This window comes from Jatropha curcas, chromosome 1, assembly GCF_041381405.1.
Source record: "Jatropha curcas cultivar XTBG-Jc1 chromosome 1, XTBG_Jcur_1.0, whole genome shotgun sequence".
NCBI classification, from domain to species: Eukaryota; Viridiplantae; Streptophyta; class Magnoliopsida; order Malpighiales; family Euphorbiaceae; genus Jatropha; species Jatropha curcas.
In genome coordinates, this window is record NC_143151.1 from 6,172,733 (window position 1) to 6,191,438 (window position 18,706).

Sequence of the window (18,706 nt, forward strand, 5' to 3'; positions counted from 1 at the left end):
GTTATTAAGAAATACAAAATTGAAAAGAAATATAAATTTTTAAACATTTAATTATCACAATTTTCCATTTAAACAAAAAAAAAAAAGCCAATACAATCACCAAAATCAACATTATCCCTTCATTTATACATCAGAATCAACCACGTAATATAATATTTTTTTTATTACATTGAACCAACAAAGTGAAAAAATCACGATGGAAGCTTCCCCACATAACGATACACAATCACTCTCGAATTGAAAGATGTGAAGCTCCTGTGGTATCGACCACGTCAGTCTATATTTCCTCAATCATTTCTCTCTTCGCTCCATTTTCTAAACCTAGCCACCACCAACACTGCCCACTTCTCTACACTCTGCTGGCCCTTTCTGAAAAAAAAATTTCGTTACTTTTCGATTTCTATCTTTCTATGTAACAAATAATGTCAGTTTCTTCATCGACCTTCAACCTCTCGCCTTCTTTCAAACTCTCTAACGAAGCCACCGCTCCGATCAAGCAGTGTATCGTCGCCGTTAAATCTCCTAATACGATAAATGTAGTCTTTTCATCATCTCGTCTTCCTTCATTTATTAACGTTCATTCGCACTCCGTTTGCAAACTCCAATGCGTTGACTCTCACTCCAGTGCCAGCGCGATTTCTGATTCGTCGGGACGGGGACAAGATGTTAATATCGCTAAAGAGGAACGAGTTTTGGACTTGAGAATTGATGGAGGTAGTGGTGATGGTAGTAATGGAGGTTCTGGAGGTGGCTCCGGTGGAGGTGGAGGAGGTGGTGGTGGAAATGAAGGTAACGGTGAGGAAGAGAAGGAGTTTGGCCCGATATTGAGATTTGAGGAAGTAATGAAACTAGCGGAAACGCGAGGAGTGAAACTTCCGGCGGATATGGTAGAGGCGGCCAAGACTACAGGAATACGTGAAATGTTTATTCTACGATACCTGGAGTTGCAGGTTTATATATATTGCGAAAACCTTTTTGTTGGAGTTGCATCTTTTTTTTACTGTATATATATTTATATAGAATGGATTCAAAAATATGTCAGACGGATTTTGATTTTTGATTTTTTTTTCTTTTAAACTTCCCCTTGAAATTCGATTGCAGGGATCGGTTTGGCCACTCGGTTTTTTGATGAAGTACTGTACTATGTTGCGCAATCGAATGCTGGCTGATCCTTCGTTTCTTTTCAAAGTTGGAACAGAGGTTTGTTAATGGTGATTTCTTTTAATGTAAATTCCTAACTAGAACAATTGCGCAATTACTTCCATTAATTATCTCAAGCTATTTGACTTTGAACTTGAACTAATCATATTTTGGTTTGTGACAAGTTTTGGCTGTATCGGAGAGGTTAAAGATGTGCACAAGATTTCTCCTTGTATTCTGAAGCTCTTGTTGTGATTACATAATGCAGATAGTTATTGATTCTTGCTGTGCAACGTTTGCGGAAGTTCAAAAGAGGGGAAAAGATTTCTGGTCCGAGTTTGAGTTGTATGCAGCTGATCTTCTGGTTGGCATTGTTGTTGACATTGCTTTAGTTGGTATGTTAGCACCTTATGCTCGCATTGGACAGCCAGCTGTGTCAAAAGGCTTATTTGGAAACATACAACAAGCTTGTGCGGCTCTTCCCAGCAGGTTATCATCTTATATCTGAAATTTTATATTATGTGATTTACTATTCTCAAGCTCTAAAAGTGATGCTTTTGCTGCCTGATAGTGCATTGTTTTGTGTTGGACTATTTACTGTTTACACAAGGGTATTGTAAATTTCATTATTGTTGGCTTTTCTTGGGTGAATTCTGTCCAGTTGTAAGAGAATGGTTAGGCTTATGTAAGCAAAATATTGAAACCAAACAAAATGGTTAAATGTGTAAGCATGACCCAATGAATTTAGATAGTACATTACATGTTTTGTGGGATTAAAGATTGGAAAACACTATATTCAGGTTCTAGACATAAATGTAAGAAATATCTTTTATCTAAGATGCATGCTTCTTGTCCACTAAAAAGTGATCTTGGATGGTCACAAAATCTCTAGTTGAATATATTTGATGTTAGGTCCAGCTCTCAATGGTTGCAGCTTTGATATTGTAGTAGAAAAAATTGGCATCATGCTCAATTAATTAGCTAAAACTAAAAAGAATCTCTTTGAAACCTTTAAAATAAATATTTCTAAGATTGGAATTCCTTAACATGTAGCAACATTCAGCAATGCTTCATTTTTAATTGAGTATGCAAATAATTATCTTCATTTCAAGTCAATATCTTTGCATGCACACCTTTTTTGTAATTAATCAAGGATTCCATACCTATATAAAGTTCAACAGACACTTAATTCCAATCTCAAATGTAAATATGGTTGTTTGTATTGTTAATTTGAATTTATCTCTAGCAGTCTACCAGTACCAGTCTTGTTTCCCACAGCATGGTTTCTCTGATGGTACCTCTTACTGAGATGACTAAGCCTCTCTACCACTTGAAAAGTACTGGCAATGCCCTTAACTAGTACTAGGAATGGGGTATTGTTCTGCAATTGCAGCCTCACATGTGACTCACTTGAATTTGGCAGCATGGTTCCCATTTGAAAATCTCATCATCAAACACTTTTTTTTTTCTCTTGGCTCTTTTCTCATGGACTCTCTCAGAAATTTACTTTTTTTCCTTACTTCACTCATATTAACTCATCAATGCAGCGTTTTTGAAGCTGAAAGGCCAGGATGTAGATTCTCTGCGAAGCAGCGCATTGCTACATACTTCTATAAGGTACTTACTACATGTTATCCTACTTATTCACCCATAAATCTTCAAAATGATAAAACCATTATTTCATGACATTATTTTTGGAATTAGATTTGAAGTCAATTTCACACATTATCCTTGAGCCTTTCTTTTCCTATGGAAATTTTGGTGGTACTTTACAGTTATATCACTTCTGATTATTTGGATATAACTGATTGTACAATCTGCATTCAGGGTGCATTATATGGTTCAGTTGGATTTGGGTGTGGACTCATTGGCCAAGGCATCGCTAATCTGATCATGACTGCCAAGCGGTATCGTTCTCTCTAGATGATTGTTCTTGGGTTTCTGTTTCACGGTCATGGCTAAACATGTGTTTGAAATGTGATAGATGCATTAATGTGTTCCAACTTCAAATAATTTCGTTAAGTGTGCTGCATATGATTGATTTGATTGGCTTTTCTTTCTTTCTGTTTAACTGTAACTTCTATTCATAAAGACCTGAAAATGAGGTGCTCTTCTACTCTTTCTCTGGCTTATGGGAATAAGCTCTAACATCAGTAATTAGCTAAAAGTTCTTTTATGTTCAAATTCAATAAGTTTAGATTGTATGTCATTTAAGTTTGTCAAACTGAATATCAGAAAGAAATTTTTCAACAAGACAGATGCACAGTTATGCAGTTTTTTAACATATGATAGGGTAATGCTGACTAAAATATCTATCAAAAGCTTCTCGTTTTCAATTTTTACTTCTTTTCTCCCTGCATTTTTCATGTTACATTCATATTTCTTATAACTTTCATTAATTGCCAACACAGGTCAATTTCTAATTTCTCTTTTCTCAAAGGAGTTCTACTGCCATGATGTGTTTTTAACATAGGCTATTTTTTATTTTCAATTATTGTTGAAAGTAGGTAATTTCTTACTGTCTTTTTTTACCCCTTATTTTCAGGAGCATAAAGAAATCAGAAGAGGATATTCCTGTTCCACCTCTTCTGCAAAGTGCTGTCCTTTGGGGTATGTCTATATCCAACGTTAAATTTTCATCCTTCAGTTTTTATTTTTGTTCCCATTATTGCTTTTTATTGTATCTGTGAATTTAGTTCTGTTGAATTTTTTATCTATTGATAATCTGTATGTACTTCTGGTTCAAGTAGATTTGTTTAAGATTTCATTTTCACCGCAACTGAACAAACTATTGTGGACAGTAATATGCCTTATAATAAGATTTATATGGGGACATTTTTATGAAAGGATTACTCAGGCAGCAATTGCTTTTTGCAGCCTTCCATCAGCATGATGGTCATTTAATACGATAATCTTTATTCTATCAATCTCATGCTTCTTTCTCTTTATTTGCCTTTTTGATCAGGTGTTTTTCTTGCTGTATCCTCGAACACTCGTTACCAAATCATTAATGGACTTGAACGCCTGGTTGAATCATCACCTTTGGCAAAGCAAGTCCCTCCTGTTGCAATGGCTTTCACTGTTGGTGTACGATTTGCCAACAATATTTATGGCGGCATGCAGTTTGTAGATTGGGCAAAATGGAGCGGCGTGCAATAACTAGAAGTCATTTGTACAAGAAATGCTTTTGAAGAGTACACCGGTCATGTGCAAGGGAAAGGTTTATACATTTTAGTTAAATTAGCATCAGCTTTCTCTCAAGAAGCCTTCTGTTTTCTCTCAAGAAGCCTTCTGTTTTCATTCGGCTTTGATGCTTACCCATTTCCATTCAAAAATTAGGGCTGGTATTTTTGCTCAGGTTTTTTGGTACTAATAATATTAGTCACTTGTCAATGAGTGCTTTTACTGGCTGATTCATGAATTATTTCCGGTAAAACCGTGTCTGGACTGGATGATTTGCTGCTGTTTCTTATTTTGCTGTGCTGCTAAAATCTCAAAAAATGTTTAGGATGTTATGCTTGTTTGTTTGTGCAAAAGAGGGATGGAGGAGACGCGCTTTATTTTGAGATGTTTCGCTTTGTTTTGTTTTGAGTGGAATCAGCATTGACAAAGCCACATTGCCGCCCACCGATGTAGCACTGCTCCATTGGCATTATGGTTGCGAGTTGACTTCGGTGTTTCGTTTTGCTAAATATGCTCTCCAGCTTTATACTTATATTTTTCTTTCAATGAGATATTATGGGCCACAATAGATTATTTAAAAAATTAGTGTGTATATATATATATATATATATATATACAAGCATTTGATATTTTTTTTGAAAGAATGTATTTATAGTTTTGTTGGACTATATACATTTTTTTTCCCATAGAATTAAGCCCATTTTTTAAGATTCACTTACTTTGATTAGAGTGGATATTTGAAACAAATGATTCATAATTTAAGGTCAAAGCTTGGTTAATATTGTTATACTTATTTCAAATGGATTATTAAATATAATTTGGTTGATTTAAACTTTAAATAGTTTGAATTTTAAACTTTATGTTAGAATTTGTTTGTATCTGGAAAATAACTTACACGTGGAAAGTATTTTATATGGAAATTGTTTTTCTTGAAAAATATTTTCAAAATCTTATTTTCTATTGTTTAGTTGTAATATTGAAAAATATAAGCTATTAAAATATTAATGATAATAGAAATTCTGTATTCTAAAAAATTTATTATTAAATATAACTAATAAAAAAAAAAGAAAAGTAAATTACGAAAGTTTCTAATTACGGTGGTGGTGGACGGTGGGTAGGAATTTTCTCTTTTGGCTGTATATTATGGCTAGCTTCGCTTCCTTGGTTTTATGATTTAGTGTAGTAAATTTTTGAGTGGGATGTAGTTTTTTTTTTAATTATGTAAAAATAAATAAATAAGCAACTCCCACTTCTAGATGACAAACCATTGAGTCCCACATATAAATAGAACTCTCCTTTTCTTAGTCAACTCCAGCATGGTACGTCTTCGTTCAAAACTTCAAAATCCAAAAGTGGGAAACACTAACGGACCCGGGCTTATCCAAGTACCCGCAAAAAGTATTTGAACATAATCCAAAAATAAAACCCATGCCACAGAATCATCTATTTATTAAAACTTTTAAACAAAACTAAAATAATTTTTCCTCGTAAAAATTATTGTAGGAAAAAAAATCATTTGGTGGTTTTCAATATTGTGTTATTTAGAGATGTTAAATAATAGACTCTTTGCAATTTAATAAAAGAATATTATACAAGACAATATACTTAATGAGATATTGTATTTCTAATAGATTATAAAATTTTTTGCGAAAAACTATAAAGATAAATTTAATTAAAAAATTCAATAAAATTTAAAGGAGATGGATTATATTATTCTAGAAGGATGAAAACTAATAGACAAAAATATTAGGTAGAAAATAGGGGAAATCAGATATGAAAAACAAAAGCGAAATATGTGAACAAATGGAGGAGTAAATAGTAAAATAAAAGTCGTCTCCCGCATTCCCCCGACGGCTTTTCCAAATTTTCCCCTCAGTCCACCTTCTCCTTTCTCTCTCTAAAAAACACACATTTTTGTCTCTCTCTAGATCACAGCAGTCTCCTTCTCTTTCTCTCTCTATCGATTCTGCTTCAAGTTCTACAGTCAGATCTCCGGCGAAGATCTGTCTCTTTTTAGATCTCATTATCTCTGTTTTTGCTTTTGGTTCCCAAACTTAGACGGAAGATTTGGAAAATTCGGAGCTGGAAGAGAAGGTAAGCGAACCTCTCTTGCTGGATCTGAGAGGAAATGGCGCTTTCAGGTATGAGAGGTCTATCTGTGTTTATCAGTGACATTCGCAATTGCCCTAACAAAGAGCAGGAGAGGCTTCGTGTTGATAAAGAGCTCGGCAATATCCGTACTCGCTTCAAACACGAGAAGGTTAGGGCTTTCATTTCTCTCTTTAACTCTGTTTTCGGCTTTTCTTTTTCTCTTTTTTCATTTTGATTAGTTTTTTTGTAAATATGCCGATATTTTCTTTATGGTTTTGATCTCAAGGACGATGAAGCTGGTTCCATGGCTTATTTATCTATTTATTTATATTTATGATATGGGTCGTTGGAGAATTTTTAAAATTAAGGGAAATAGTTTTTCGGTGAAGCAGAATTTCCCTCACTCAACTGAGCTCATGCAAGCAAGAAACTTGAGCTTTGAGCTCTTTTTCCTTTTTTGGATAATTAGTGTTTTTCTAATGTAGCTTAGCGTGGAGTCTGTGAAAGGAAAGAGTTTACATAAGCTAAGCTGATGCAACTGAGTGGCATATGTATTAATGTTATTATATTAGGAGGCTAAAGAGAAGTAATAAATCTTATTAAATTAATTTACGTTAATAGTTTATTGTGTTAGTTCTCTTTAGCTTATGGTACTGGGCATGAATATGTGGTATTATTCTTTTTAGTCTCTATTTTCTATTACTTTGCAATGGACGCATTATCGAGAATGAGCCATGTGGGGTAGAGGTTGGTCTCAGATTTAGGACTGAAAACTTAAATTTACATTTAAGCGATGGGCATTTTATTCATTGGCCCAGACACTATTCCAGTTTTCTTCTTAGATAGGCAAGCAATGACTTTTGGTCATCTTAAGCTGACTATACATATTGCTTTTTCTTATTTTTGTTCATCATTGAGACTGATGCATTTAGATTTGTCTACCACTTTTGCCATCAACTTTCACTTCCTAAACATCATTAAACTGCTTGGAAGGATTTCCAGTGGCTTAGTTTATGAAATGAAGTTGGTTTATTTTTAAAACAGCATCTACATAGTTTATGCTTGGGCTCTATTAAAATATCATGATGGTTATGTGGTAACTCTCCTTACATATGTGAGGATGTTTTTAAGTGTTGATGCCCCATAGGTATACTCTGACTGATTATAGTTTTAAGGTCTACTTGGAGAAATTTTGAGTTAGAGGAATTGGTGTGGCTTCAACACTTTGGTTGAAGTTTTTTTTCTTGCACTTGAAGATATTGACTTTTTGTGAAATCTTTTGCATCAGTGCATCCCCCGTTGATGTTTGTTCTCAGGATTTGCTTTGGTCATTTGTATGTGATGTCTTTGAAATCAAGTTTGCTTGCTGCTGCATGACAGATGCTTCTTCTTCCAGTAGATTAGCAAAGTACAGTGATAAGGGAGGACAGAGAGCCTGTAGAGATAGAATTCTCCTAGCTCATTCTGAGTTAACATGGAAATTAACTTAAGTTTTAGCTATGAACAAAGCAGTATGGATACAATAGATTCATATAGCCAACCCAACTAGTCTGAGTTAAGGCTTAGTATGGATATATAGATTCAGATTTTGATTGGCTTAAGATAATTGAAGAATTAAGTGGCAGTGAGGTGGACATGTTTTGAATAGACTAAGAAGACTGTTAACTAAGCCTTGATCTTGCTCCTGCTGCTATGCCTCAACACATTCATGTGTTCACTGGTAACTGTTACTCCATGCGAATGTGTGTGACCGTGTGCCCTTAATTCTTTGTACATTACAAGTCTAATCTCTAATGGCTTAACTGGGATAGCCTTGCACAACTTTGCTTTTTGAGAAGTCTATTCTTGTGGTTTTGGACTGGCACGTATCTTATTTTTTCTGGTGCTTTTTCGAACTTTCTTTACTTTTTCGATTTAGAGGAAGAACTTTCGTTCTTTTTCCCTTTTTAGTTCCTTGTTGTTTGGACTTTTTATTTTCCAAGTAGATTTGTTCTTTATAAAAAAGATTGTCAGATAAAAAAAGTAATTTCATGTTGTCTAAAATAAATAATCTATGGGAGTTCTGGGCTGAAGATATCCTTGCAAGGTACAAGCTGATTCTTATCAGTCTTAAGCTCTGTGAAAACTGGTGCCTTTAATCATTCCGCACTTTGATTGTGAGGCAGCCTTTTCAAACTTCTTTACTCAGCAATCTCAGCACTCAAAATCTATACCAAGAGGGACTATTTGCATACTTTTATCTTTACAATATTTGTTAACACATATAAGAGAAATAAGGAGTTGTACTTTATAATTGTACCACTCAAGAATCTGACTCTATTTATACAAGTAAAGCTAAAGCTATTCTATGATATAAAATGATTTTATGTTGTAAAACAGGTAATGTAATGTGTATTACAAAGTTGACTCGGATAATCTCACAATCTTTATGTATTTTATGTAATTGATATCTAATTCAGAATAAAAACAAGTTAGGTATTAAAGACCAAAAATGATTAAACAATAATCAATTGTTCTTTCCTTTTTTATTCCTTTATTTTTCTTGGGTTTTCTTCTCTCCCTCACGTGATTAGCTTTGCTCTTCTGGTTTAGTTAGCTAGGTGTTTCATTTTGTTGCAGCCTCCTTGCCTCAATGTTAGCTTATATTAATTTTATTTTGTATTTTTTGCTAATGAAGCTTCCTAGTAATTTATAGACACAATTTAAACATTAATATTCTTTATTCTATCTCTTACTTTCTCTTCATATGACCCCTATGTAACAAATTTAATTCAGGGAGCAATTGTTCATGTAAATTTTTTGTTTGTTTTTCAAACAGGGTTTGAGTCCTTATGAGAAGAAGAAATATGTTTGGAAAATGCTTTATATTTATATGCTGGGTTATGATGTAGATTTTGGTCACATGGAAGCTGTTTCCTTAATATCTGCACCGAAATACCCAGAAAAGCAGGTAACTTCCTCTATGGGTTTTATGAAATCTAAAAATTTGGGATCATTTACCTGGCTATTAATTGGCTCTTAGGAGTTTGGTTGTTGCGGATGATTGTTATAACCTTGCTTTGCAATAATCATTATACGCTGCATGTCACAATTATTTTCTAGATGCACTAATACATAGGAAACATTATCCTAGATGTGAAGAAGTGGAATATTCAATTCCAGCAAGAGTTCATTTCTCTTGCTGCGAACGGTTAATGCTTAGATATTCTAATGTATTCCAAATTAAGATGAGTTTGCTACTTAATTTACTTATATCCTGCTGTGGTTGCAGGTTGGCTATATAGTGACATCATGTTTGCTCAATGAGAATCATGATTTTCTGAGGTTGGCAATAAATACTGTACGCAATGACATTATTGGTCGAAATGAAACATTTCAGTGCCTGGCATTGACTATGGTATGCAACTGGAAACCATTTCTTGCTTTGGTACCTGTTTACTTTTTGTTTTCGACTCACTTAAATCTTATTAGAAAGGAGTACTATCCTGACTTTTGGTTGCCATGTTTCCGTTTTCCTATAAGAAAAGGATTGTGTCAGTTCTTAATTAGGGGGTTTGTGACAAGTACCTTTTATAATCTGGGATACCATCACCTATGTCGGTTGTCATCCTTAGGGTTTTCTTATTAACGACACCCTTGTCATTACCTGTATACTTAAAGCTTGAATGTAGATAATATTCCACAAAAGGGGTATGGAGGGTAGGGGATGTTGGATTTTTTTTTTTTTTTAATCTCGAACAAAAGCTGGAGAATTTATCTATCAGTGAATGGACTTGGAAGCTGCAAGAACTTGCATTATGGTGTTCAAATTTTGTTTTGGATGAAATTAGACCAACAAAGGGCTAGAGAGAGATTAAACTTATCTGAGGAGCCAACTAAAATGATTTTAATGCCTTAAAGTTAATAAGGAATTTGAGATTAATAATGACATAAGATATTTACATTTTGGCAATTAATGCTATTCCTTGGATACAAAAGAAACACTTGATATTTGCTTATTCTAGTTCTTAAGATACGGTAGTTTCATTATTATTATTATTATATTTTTTTTTTTTTTTGTGTGTTATTGTAGCATTTTGTATACCTTACAATCTGTATTCAAAATACTGAGATTCCTACCTCATGCACAAATGTTATGATTTCTACTTTGTAGGTCGGGAATATTGGTGGCAGAGAATTTGCTGAATCATTAGCAGCAGATGTTCAAAAGTTACTTGTAAGAGAGGACATAAGTTTGTGTTTAACTGGCTTATATTAAAGATAATTGATTTGATGCTCTACCCTTCTTTCTGCTGTTTTGGTTACAGATTTCTAGCAGCTGTAGACCACTTGTGAGAAAAAAGGCTGCATTATGTCTGCTGCGCTTGTATAGGAAAAATCCTGATGTTGTCAATGTAGATGGCTGGTATGCTTGAACTGTATGCACTAGAGTGTTTTCTAAAATTTATCCATTTGCCTGTGTCAATCTGAACTGTCTCTTTACAAATGTTTCAGGGCGGATCGGATGGCTCAACTGTTAGATGAACGTGATCTTGGTGTTTTGACATCTTCTATGAGCCTTCTTGTTGCTTTAGTATCCAATAACCATGAAGCATACTGGAGTTGTCTCCCAAAGTGTGTTAGGATATTGGAGCGACTTGCTAGGAACCAAGATATTCCCCAAGAGTACACTTACTATGGAATTCCGTCTCCTTGGCTTCAGGTCTGTTTCTCCTCTTTCATGTTCTTTTCTTTTTTCAAGGCAAAATAATTTTCCAATGGAACTTTTTGTTGTTCATGAGATCAAGTTCAGCCCTAGTCCTATTTCTTTTGGGTAGAAAAATCATTTTTTTGTTATTAATCGTTAACTTTTTCCAATAGCAATTTATTGTCTTCTCATGTTATTTCTTGGGACACAGGTTAAGACAATGAGGGCCCTTCAGTATTTTCCAACTATCGAAGATCCTAATATAAGAAGATCATTGTTTGAGGTTCAACTTTTCTCAACGAGTTTATTTAGATATTTCTCTGAGATTTCTGATTCTTATAAAACCTTCATAATTTCAGGTCTTGCAACGGATACTAATGGGAACTGATGTGGTAAAAAATGTAAATAAGAACAATGCAGCACATGCTGTTCTCTTTGAAGCACTTGCTCTTGTAAGTATATTGCAAACAAGCATTTTAGCATGTGAAATATGTTTTGTGAAATACTGTTCATATTTTATTGATCTTGTATTATTTCGATTAAGACAAGTTTTTAAATATCTTAAGAGGCTTGTCGGATTGACCTGTGGGGTTTTGTTGGAAACTACATCGTATTGGCTGGACTTGTTGAAATCAACAATATGTTCCCTAAAGTTTAATAAATATTACATTTTAGCTCATTTGCAAGCTAAATCTCATTTATCATGATTTGAGAGTTTCGTTTATGGGGAAAGTAACATTTTTGTTTTGTGATGTAATTATTCAATATCCACATAAACATACAATTCTTACTCTTTAAATAATATATTTATTTATATTTGAATGTTTTTAGTAACTTGGTTCTCTCTATTAAGAAAGATGAGGTTTTTAAGGGGCATAGTCTTATTTCCCATGAGTTGGTGATTTTAATCATTGTTTAGCTTTTTGATATCTTCTGTGTGCCATGAGTTTCTACAATATAGATGGCAAATGTGTTTACTTTAATTGCACCCCCCCTATTTCATTCAACAAGTTATTTTTTCTTCAAACAGCTTTCATTGAAATAAAGCTCTCTTATTTCGATTTTCTAAGGGCTTGGTTTTTTCCTATTGCAGGTCATGCATCTTGATGCTGAAAAAGAAATGATGTCGCAATGTGTTGCACTGCTTGGGAAGTTTATTGCTGTGCGTGAACCAAATATCCGATATCTTGGCTTGGTAAGCTGTGGAATTACTACAATTCTCTTTAATTTCTTGTATCAATTCAAAATTTTACATGTAATTGGTCTTTGTATTCTTAACATGGCTGTATGATTGGGCATTACATTGCTTTATTGCTCTGTAACAGGAGAATATGACTCGCATGTTGATGGTTACGGATGTGCAAGATATCATTAAAAGACACCAGGCTCAAATCATCACCTCACTGAAAGATCCTGATATCAGGTTGAACTTGAGTGTGCTGCACTGTTTGAAAATCTCAATAGTTCTGATGTTGTATTCAGTATAATATTTGGGGCACTAGTAAAATCTTTTCTTCTAAAGTTCCTTAGATATTCTTTTCTTGTAAAGTCTTTTAAGGGAGGACGTCTTTGAACCTACATGTAGGTCAGATTATGCACTATGTATCCAATGTATCATTTTTCCAGTGATAAAATACTGAATATGGACCTTGAAACCATACTGCCACATTATTTGATTTCTAGGTCAAACATATGTTCATTTTTTGTGTATGTTGACTTCAATTTTACTCTCCAGCATTCGACGGCGTGCTCTTGATTTACTTTATGGTATGTGTGATGTTTCAAATGCAAAGGACATAGTGGAAGAACTGTTGCAGGTACAATTGGGTTTTGTGAATTAATTGTTCTACGTGAAATCACTCTATTTTTTGAAATGGTGTACTTGATTTTTGCCCCACCCACTGATTGATCTTGATTTTTTTCTTATACTTAGTATCTAAGCTCAGCAGATTTTGCAATGCGTGAAGAATTGTCTCTTAAAGCTGCTATTCTTGCAGAGAAGTTCGCCCCTGATTTATCTTGGTAAGGACATCTTGCTGTTGCTGTTGCATTAAGGTTTTTAGTTACAATGTGACTTCTCTAAAACCGGTCAAGATTGCCAGTTTACCATGAGCAGATTCCTTTTCTTAATAAATGGAAGTCTATTAATGAAAACACCAAAAGGTTTGTTGCAACTGTGCACTAAGAGTATACTCTTTTAAGGAGCTCCAAAATAAGGAGAAGCTATTCTCAAACTTCATAAAAGAAAAACTATAAGGACTAAATAATTCTGTAAAGAATAATGACTCACTGGTAGCTTGGCCAAATAATAACTTACCAGACAGAAACAACCAAAATTGGAAAGGCTTTTGTTGGGACTAAATCATATTCAGTATTTGAGTAATTCCTCTGGATATACAAGTATTAGTACCTTGAATTGCAAACCTTGCTTTCCAAAATTTTAAGTTAACTATTGCTGTTGCATTGATTGCTTGCACAATGTTTAATTCTGTGCATATGATTTTATTTATCTTAAATACAGGTATGTGGATGTGATCCTACAGTTAATTGACAAAGCAGGAGATTTCGTTAGTGACGACATATGGTTTCGTGTTGTGCAATTTGTTACAAACAACGAGGACCTACAGGTAATCAAAATCATTGTAGAACAAACATCTATTCATTTAAAGAATTATGAACTGAAATTTAAAATATTTTATCAGCCTTATGCAGCAGCAAAAGCCAGGGAGTATCTTGAAAAGCCTGCCATACATGAAACAATGGTCAAGGTACATAGTGGAGTGTAAAAACATTTGATGTAATCAATAACAGTGGTACAGGAAGAGGGGTTTGAATTCTGACAAATTTATTTTATTATATTAATGAAACAGGTCAGTGCTCATCTCCTTGGAGAGTTCAGCCACCTTTTGGCCAGACGACCTGGTTGTAGTCCTAAGGAAATATTTATGATGATACATGAGAAGCTTCCTACTGTATCGTAAGACACAAAGATTGCTGTTCCTATTACTATAGTATTTTGCTTCGTTCAACAGTTGCAACTTAGAGTTATAAATGTGTCTGCAGAACATCTACCATTCCAATTCTTCTTTCAACATATGCTAAAATCTTAATGCACACTCAGCCTCCTGACCAGGAACTGCAAAACCAAATCTGGGCAATATTTAACAAGTGAGAAAACCATGTTTCTCATCTTCTATTTTCAGGCTAGTGTTTCATCTTTTATTTTTGGACATTAACACATTTTTATATCTCATAGATATGAGAGCTGCATTGATGTTGAAATACAACAACGAGCAATCGAGTATTTTGCATTAAGTAGGAAAGGTGCAGCTCTAGTGGACATATTGGCTGAAATGCCTAAATTCCCTGAGCGACAGGTAATTCATTGCAACTCACAGTATTAGTTCTGTGAGAAGCTTACTTCTCTGCTGTTACAGATCTGAGAACTTCTTAATGATTTTGATTAAGTAAATCAGTTGCACGCTCTTGGCTCTGAACTGGTTTTATCGCTTTGAATGTAGTCTGCACTGATTAGAAGAGCTGAAGACACAGAAGTTGATACTGCAGAACAAAGTGCTATTAAGTTGCGGGCCCAGCAACATATGTCAAATGCTCTGGTTGTGACTGACCAACGCCCTGCAAATGGGCCACCACAGATTGTTGGCCCGCTTAGTATTGTCAAAGTGCCCAACATGAGTGGAGATGTGGTTAGATCTTATCTCTTTATGTGAATGCTTGATTTCTTCCTTGTTTATTTTTCCTTTGGAGTTTCTAGTACAATCTTTTTTTTTTTTTTTTACTTATTTGGGAATTTCTGTATTTTTTTCAGGACCATACTTCAGCTGAACAGGGATTAACCCAGGCAAATGGAACTCTGAGCAAGGTAGATCCTCAACCTTTCTCACCAGATCTTCTTGGTGATCTTTTGGGCCCCCTGGCTATTGAAGGCCCTCCTGGAGCTGCAGTTCAATCTGATCAAAATGCAGTCTCTGGACTGGAAGGTGTTCCAAGTGTAGTGGATACTAATGCTATCGTTCCTGTTGGAGAGCAAGCAAATTCTGTTCAGGTACTTTTTCAGCAAGTTCTATACTGTACTTTTGCTCCTTCGATTGAAGATGTGAGTGGAAGTTGGAAGGTTTAGTATCTCTTCTATGCCTTTACATAGTTGGGAGAGAGAATGGGGCCTTTGCTATCTTAAATCTAGTCTTTGATCATGCCCCTCTTCTTTTTCGCTCCCTTCCTAAAATTTCCATAATATTTTTCTATACTATTCTTGGCTCTATGAATGCACTCTCTTTTCTGTCCTTTTTCTTTTCTGAAGTTTCAAGAGTCTATCACATAAGTTATTTATTGTTAATTTTTCCACATGTATTTTAAGTCCAAAAGTGTTTATCATGCTCTTTTGATCCTCTTCAATTAAAATTCAATGGATGTGCAATTGTCCCCATAGCTAACTACCGTATTAACCTAACTCATTTGTGTTATGGAGATGTTCATAACTCCATAGCAAATACGTTCTCACTTCTGGCTAGCTAACTATGTTCACCTTCATTGCAGCCAATAGGGAATACCAGTGAAAGATTTTATGCTTTATGCTTAAAAGATAGTGGTGTCTTATATGAGGATCCGTACATTCAGGTACAGATTTTTTATTCTAATATCTCATATGTTACTACAGTTCATTTATGATTAATATCTTCTTTCATGTTTTATCCACCACTTCCTGTCGTTAATTGGCCTTGCAATTTTTCTAAAATCTTGCAAATATTTTGCAGATCGGTATAAAAGCGGAGTGGCGGGCACAACACGGCCGTCTTGTTCTTTTCTTGGGAAACAAAAATACTTCTCCACTTGATTCAGTTCAAGCTCTAATATTGCCTCCTGCCCATTTAAAAATGGAGCTTTCGTTAGTACCTGAAACAATTCCTCCACGGGCACAGGTTAATAAGCTTATGGTTAATCATTGGTTGCTGACATCCGTATTGGCTTTAATCTTGTCTCCCCCTATTCATCAGTTGCTTGTTTCGTGATAGGTACAATGTCCACTTGAAGTTTTGAATCTCCGGCCAAGCAGGGATGTTGCTGTTCTTGACTTCTCCTACAAGTTTGTTACCAACATGGTAATTAATTAGATGATTATCTTCTGCTCATCGTCACTAATCTTTAGGAAGTTAAGCAACATTCTTAAATCCAGTTACTTAATTTTTTTTGTCCTTTTATAGATCAATGTCAAGCTTCGCCTTCCAGCAGTCCTGAACAAATTTCTTCAGCCTATATCGGTGTCTGCTGAAGAGTTCTTTCCTCAATGGAGATCACTTTCAGGGCCGCCTCTAAAGCTTCAAGAAGTAGTATGTTCATTATGCTTCATGTTTGGAAAATATGAACTTTTGTTAAATAGAAAAGCCTCATTTTAACCATGTCTGCCTTATATGATGCCATCTCTGTTCTTGTTTGCCCAATGATAGTAGGCATATATATATATATATATATATATATATATATATATATTTTTTTTTAAAAAAAAAAGGAATGTAGAATGTAATTGTATTAAGATATGGATAGTTGGTTTTCTTGGACTGGGACCAGTTGGTAGAAACATTTTTTAAAGTTGTGCTATTCAGATTTTATTAGTAGTCAATAATTAATTGGAGTATGATTCACAGACAAAATGAGATGTTAGTTAACATGATTGCTTTTAGAGCTATAATATGGGACCTTATGTAAACTGTCTTTGGCAATGTCAACTCATTTAGGATTGTGAATTGCGGGTTGCGTTGCGATCAACGATCATTATTCTCTGCATTTTTTTTTCCTTTTTGTATTTATGGTTAGGATGTCATAGTTAAGTCCCTCCCCAGCAATCTTAACATAATATTCTCTGTATTTTCTGATATATATTTTTCATTCTTTTTGGCCTATTAATTGTGCAGGTTAGAGGCGTAAGACCACTACCTCTTGTTGAAATGGCAAACTTGTTTAACAGTTTCCGATTGATGATTTGTCCAGGACTTGTAAGCTGCTATTTGTTTTTTCAGTTTTGCCCTCTCTGAGTTACGCCATAGTTTCTCACTGTTTCATTACCCGTTGTAGGATCCAAATCCTAATAATCTGGTTGCAAGTACAACCTTCTACTCAGAGAGTACACGGGCGATGCTTTGCCTGGTAAGATAGATTTTGTTTATTTGGTGCTGCGCTATTATTATTGTTGTGGAATGAGTATTTATATGGGGTATTTTTCAGTGGGCCTGTACAGGGGGCAGAACTAGGTTTGTTGGTAACATTTTTGTAAAGGGAATAATCCTCTTTAGATTTTAGATAATTTTAAAAAAAATTATGAAGTTTGTTATGTGAGTTTTTATCCCTTTATTTTAATTAAAGTCTCATTACTATTCTTTTACCATGATTTCGAAATTAAAAATTTTCATCCAAATTTGCTGCAATTGACAAGTGCAACAATTCATGATAGTCCCTATAATTTTCATTATATTTTAATTATCCGTCATATTTTCATTTCTGTTCCATGGCTGTGATGCAACTCAAACTGGTCTTTGACATCCCCCTTTTATTGCTATGATATTTCAGGCACGCATTGAAACTGATCCAGCAGATAGAACCCAGTTGCGAATGACAGTTGCCTCAGGGGATCCCATTCTAACATTTGAGTACGAATTTAAGATATTTCTGTTCCCGTCCTCCTAACCTGTGACATAACCATTTGTTATGTGTTTCTGACTCTTAAACTTGCAGGCTGAAGGAGTTCATCAAGGAACAATTGGTTAGCATTCCTACGGCACCTCGTGGACCTACAGCACCACCACCAGCACCTTCAGTAGCACAGCCAACTAGTCCAGTGGCACCTTCGACAGATCCTGGGGCCTTGTTGGCTGGTTTGCTGTGACAATCTGGAAGTGATTGATGCGTGAAGATTTGTTCAATATACACTTATAAACGTGATTTATACAGCAGTCCCACCAAAATCGATCCCTCGAGTCAAAGTGGAAGATCAGGAAATTCATTATGCAAGGGCTGGCGGAATTTAAGGGGGAGCTAAATTGTGGTCGGCTTAATTTGTGGAATTCAAGAAAAAGGGGGGGTTGGTCGGGATTTTGAGATTCTTTTGCACAATTGTAATGTGCTTAGTGAGGTTTTTTCTTCTTGGGGTGAGGGTATTTTTTTCTTTAAATTTTCTCCTATCATTTTTCCCCTTTTCCTTTCTTCTTTTCCAGTTTAGCTGGATTGTTTTCTGTACTAAATGACAGCCTTTGTAAGATATTCACATGAAGTAGAATGAGTTGTAATAGTTTGTATTTGATTGTTAATGCAGAATTATGTTTTCAATAAGATCAATTGTAGGGCAATTTATAGTTTTACATTAACCTTTTACTGTTTTATGGTTCTTGGTTTCCCGTAAATGCAGATGTCAGCCGATCCAGCATGGATTAATGATTGATGAAGCAAGAAAATCAAATAGATTGTGCGTTTAGAAGCTGTAGCGACATAAGTTATTTGAATTTTAAAAAAATTAGGCACCGAGTCCAAAAGTGAATTTAATGATTTTAACTTAATAATTTCACCGCGCAAGTCCCCTTTCTAGAAGTAATAAAT

The 18,706-nt window shown here is 34.7% G+C and overlaps 2 protein-coding genes across 2 annotated transcripts; both read left to right on the plus strand.

The window, feature by feature from the left end:
- Positions 1-214: 214 nt before the first annotated feature.
- Positions 215-4,706, plus strand: RER1 (reticulata-related 1). Its single transcript, XM_012220785.4, has 7 exons — positions 215-950; positions 1,102-1,200; positions 1,409-1,629; positions 2,688-2,757; positions 2,968-3,047; positions 3,686-3,750; positions 4,106-4,706. The coding sequence occupies exons 1-7, from the start codon at positions 423-425 to the stop codon at positions 4,297-4,299; spliced, it is 1,257 nt and encodes a 418-aa protein (XP_012076175.1). The 5' UTR covers positions 215-422; the 3' UTR covers positions 4,300-4,706.
- A 1,414-nt stretch (positions 4,707-6,120) lies between these two features.
- LOC105637345 (AP-2 complex subunit alpha-1) lies at positions 6,121-18,442 on the plus strand. Its single transcript, XM_012220786.4, has 27 exons — positions 6,121-6,583; positions 9,233-9,364; positions 9,686-9,811; positions 10,568-10,630; positions 10,722-10,819; positions 10,909-11,116; positions 11,313-11,384; positions 11,461-11,553; positions 12,195-12,296; positions 12,427-12,524; positions 12,837-12,918; positions 13,035-13,123; positions 13,623-13,728; positions 13,804-13,869; positions 13,972-14,078; positions 14,165-14,269; positions 14,358-14,478; positions 14,623-14,808; positions 14,931-15,167; positions 15,659-15,739; positions 15,877-16,041; positions 16,135-16,221; positions 16,324-16,449; positions 17,032-17,112; positions 17,192-17,263; positions 17,684-17,763; positions 17,849-18,442. Exons 1-27 carry the CDS (start codon positions 6,452-6,454, stop codon positions 17,997-17,999), a joined length of 3,066 nt encoding a protein of 1,021 aa, XP_012076176.1. The 5' UTR covers positions 6,121-6,451; the 3' UTR covers positions 18,000-18,442.
- The last annotated feature ends 264 nt before the right edge of the window (positions 18,443-18,706 follow it).

Coding starts and splice junctions, on each gene's coding strand:
- RER1 (XM_012220785.4), top strand. CDS start 423: ATGTCAGTTTCTTCATCGACCTTCAACCTCTCGCCTTCTTTCAAACTC. Junction 1,201..1,408: donor TTTTCAAAGTTGGAACAGAG/GTTTGTTAATGG, acceptor TACATAATGCAG/ATAGTTATTGATTCTTGCTG. Junction 1,630..2,687: donor TGTGCGGCTCTTCCCAGCAG/GTTATCATCTTA, acceptor TCATCAATGCAG/CGTTTTTGAAGCTGAAAGGC.
- LOC105637345 (XM_012220786.4), top strand. CDS start 6,452: ATGGCGCTTTCAGGTATGAGAGGTCTATCTGTGTTTATCAGTGACATT. Junction 11,385..11,460: donor TAAGAAGATCATTGTTTGAG/GTTCAACTTTTC, acceptor TCATAATTTCAG/GTCTTGCAACGGATACTAAT. Junction 14,479..14,622: donor CTAAATTCCCTGAGCGACAG/GTAATTCATTGC, acceptor CTTTGAATGTAG/TCTGCACTGATTAGAAGAGC.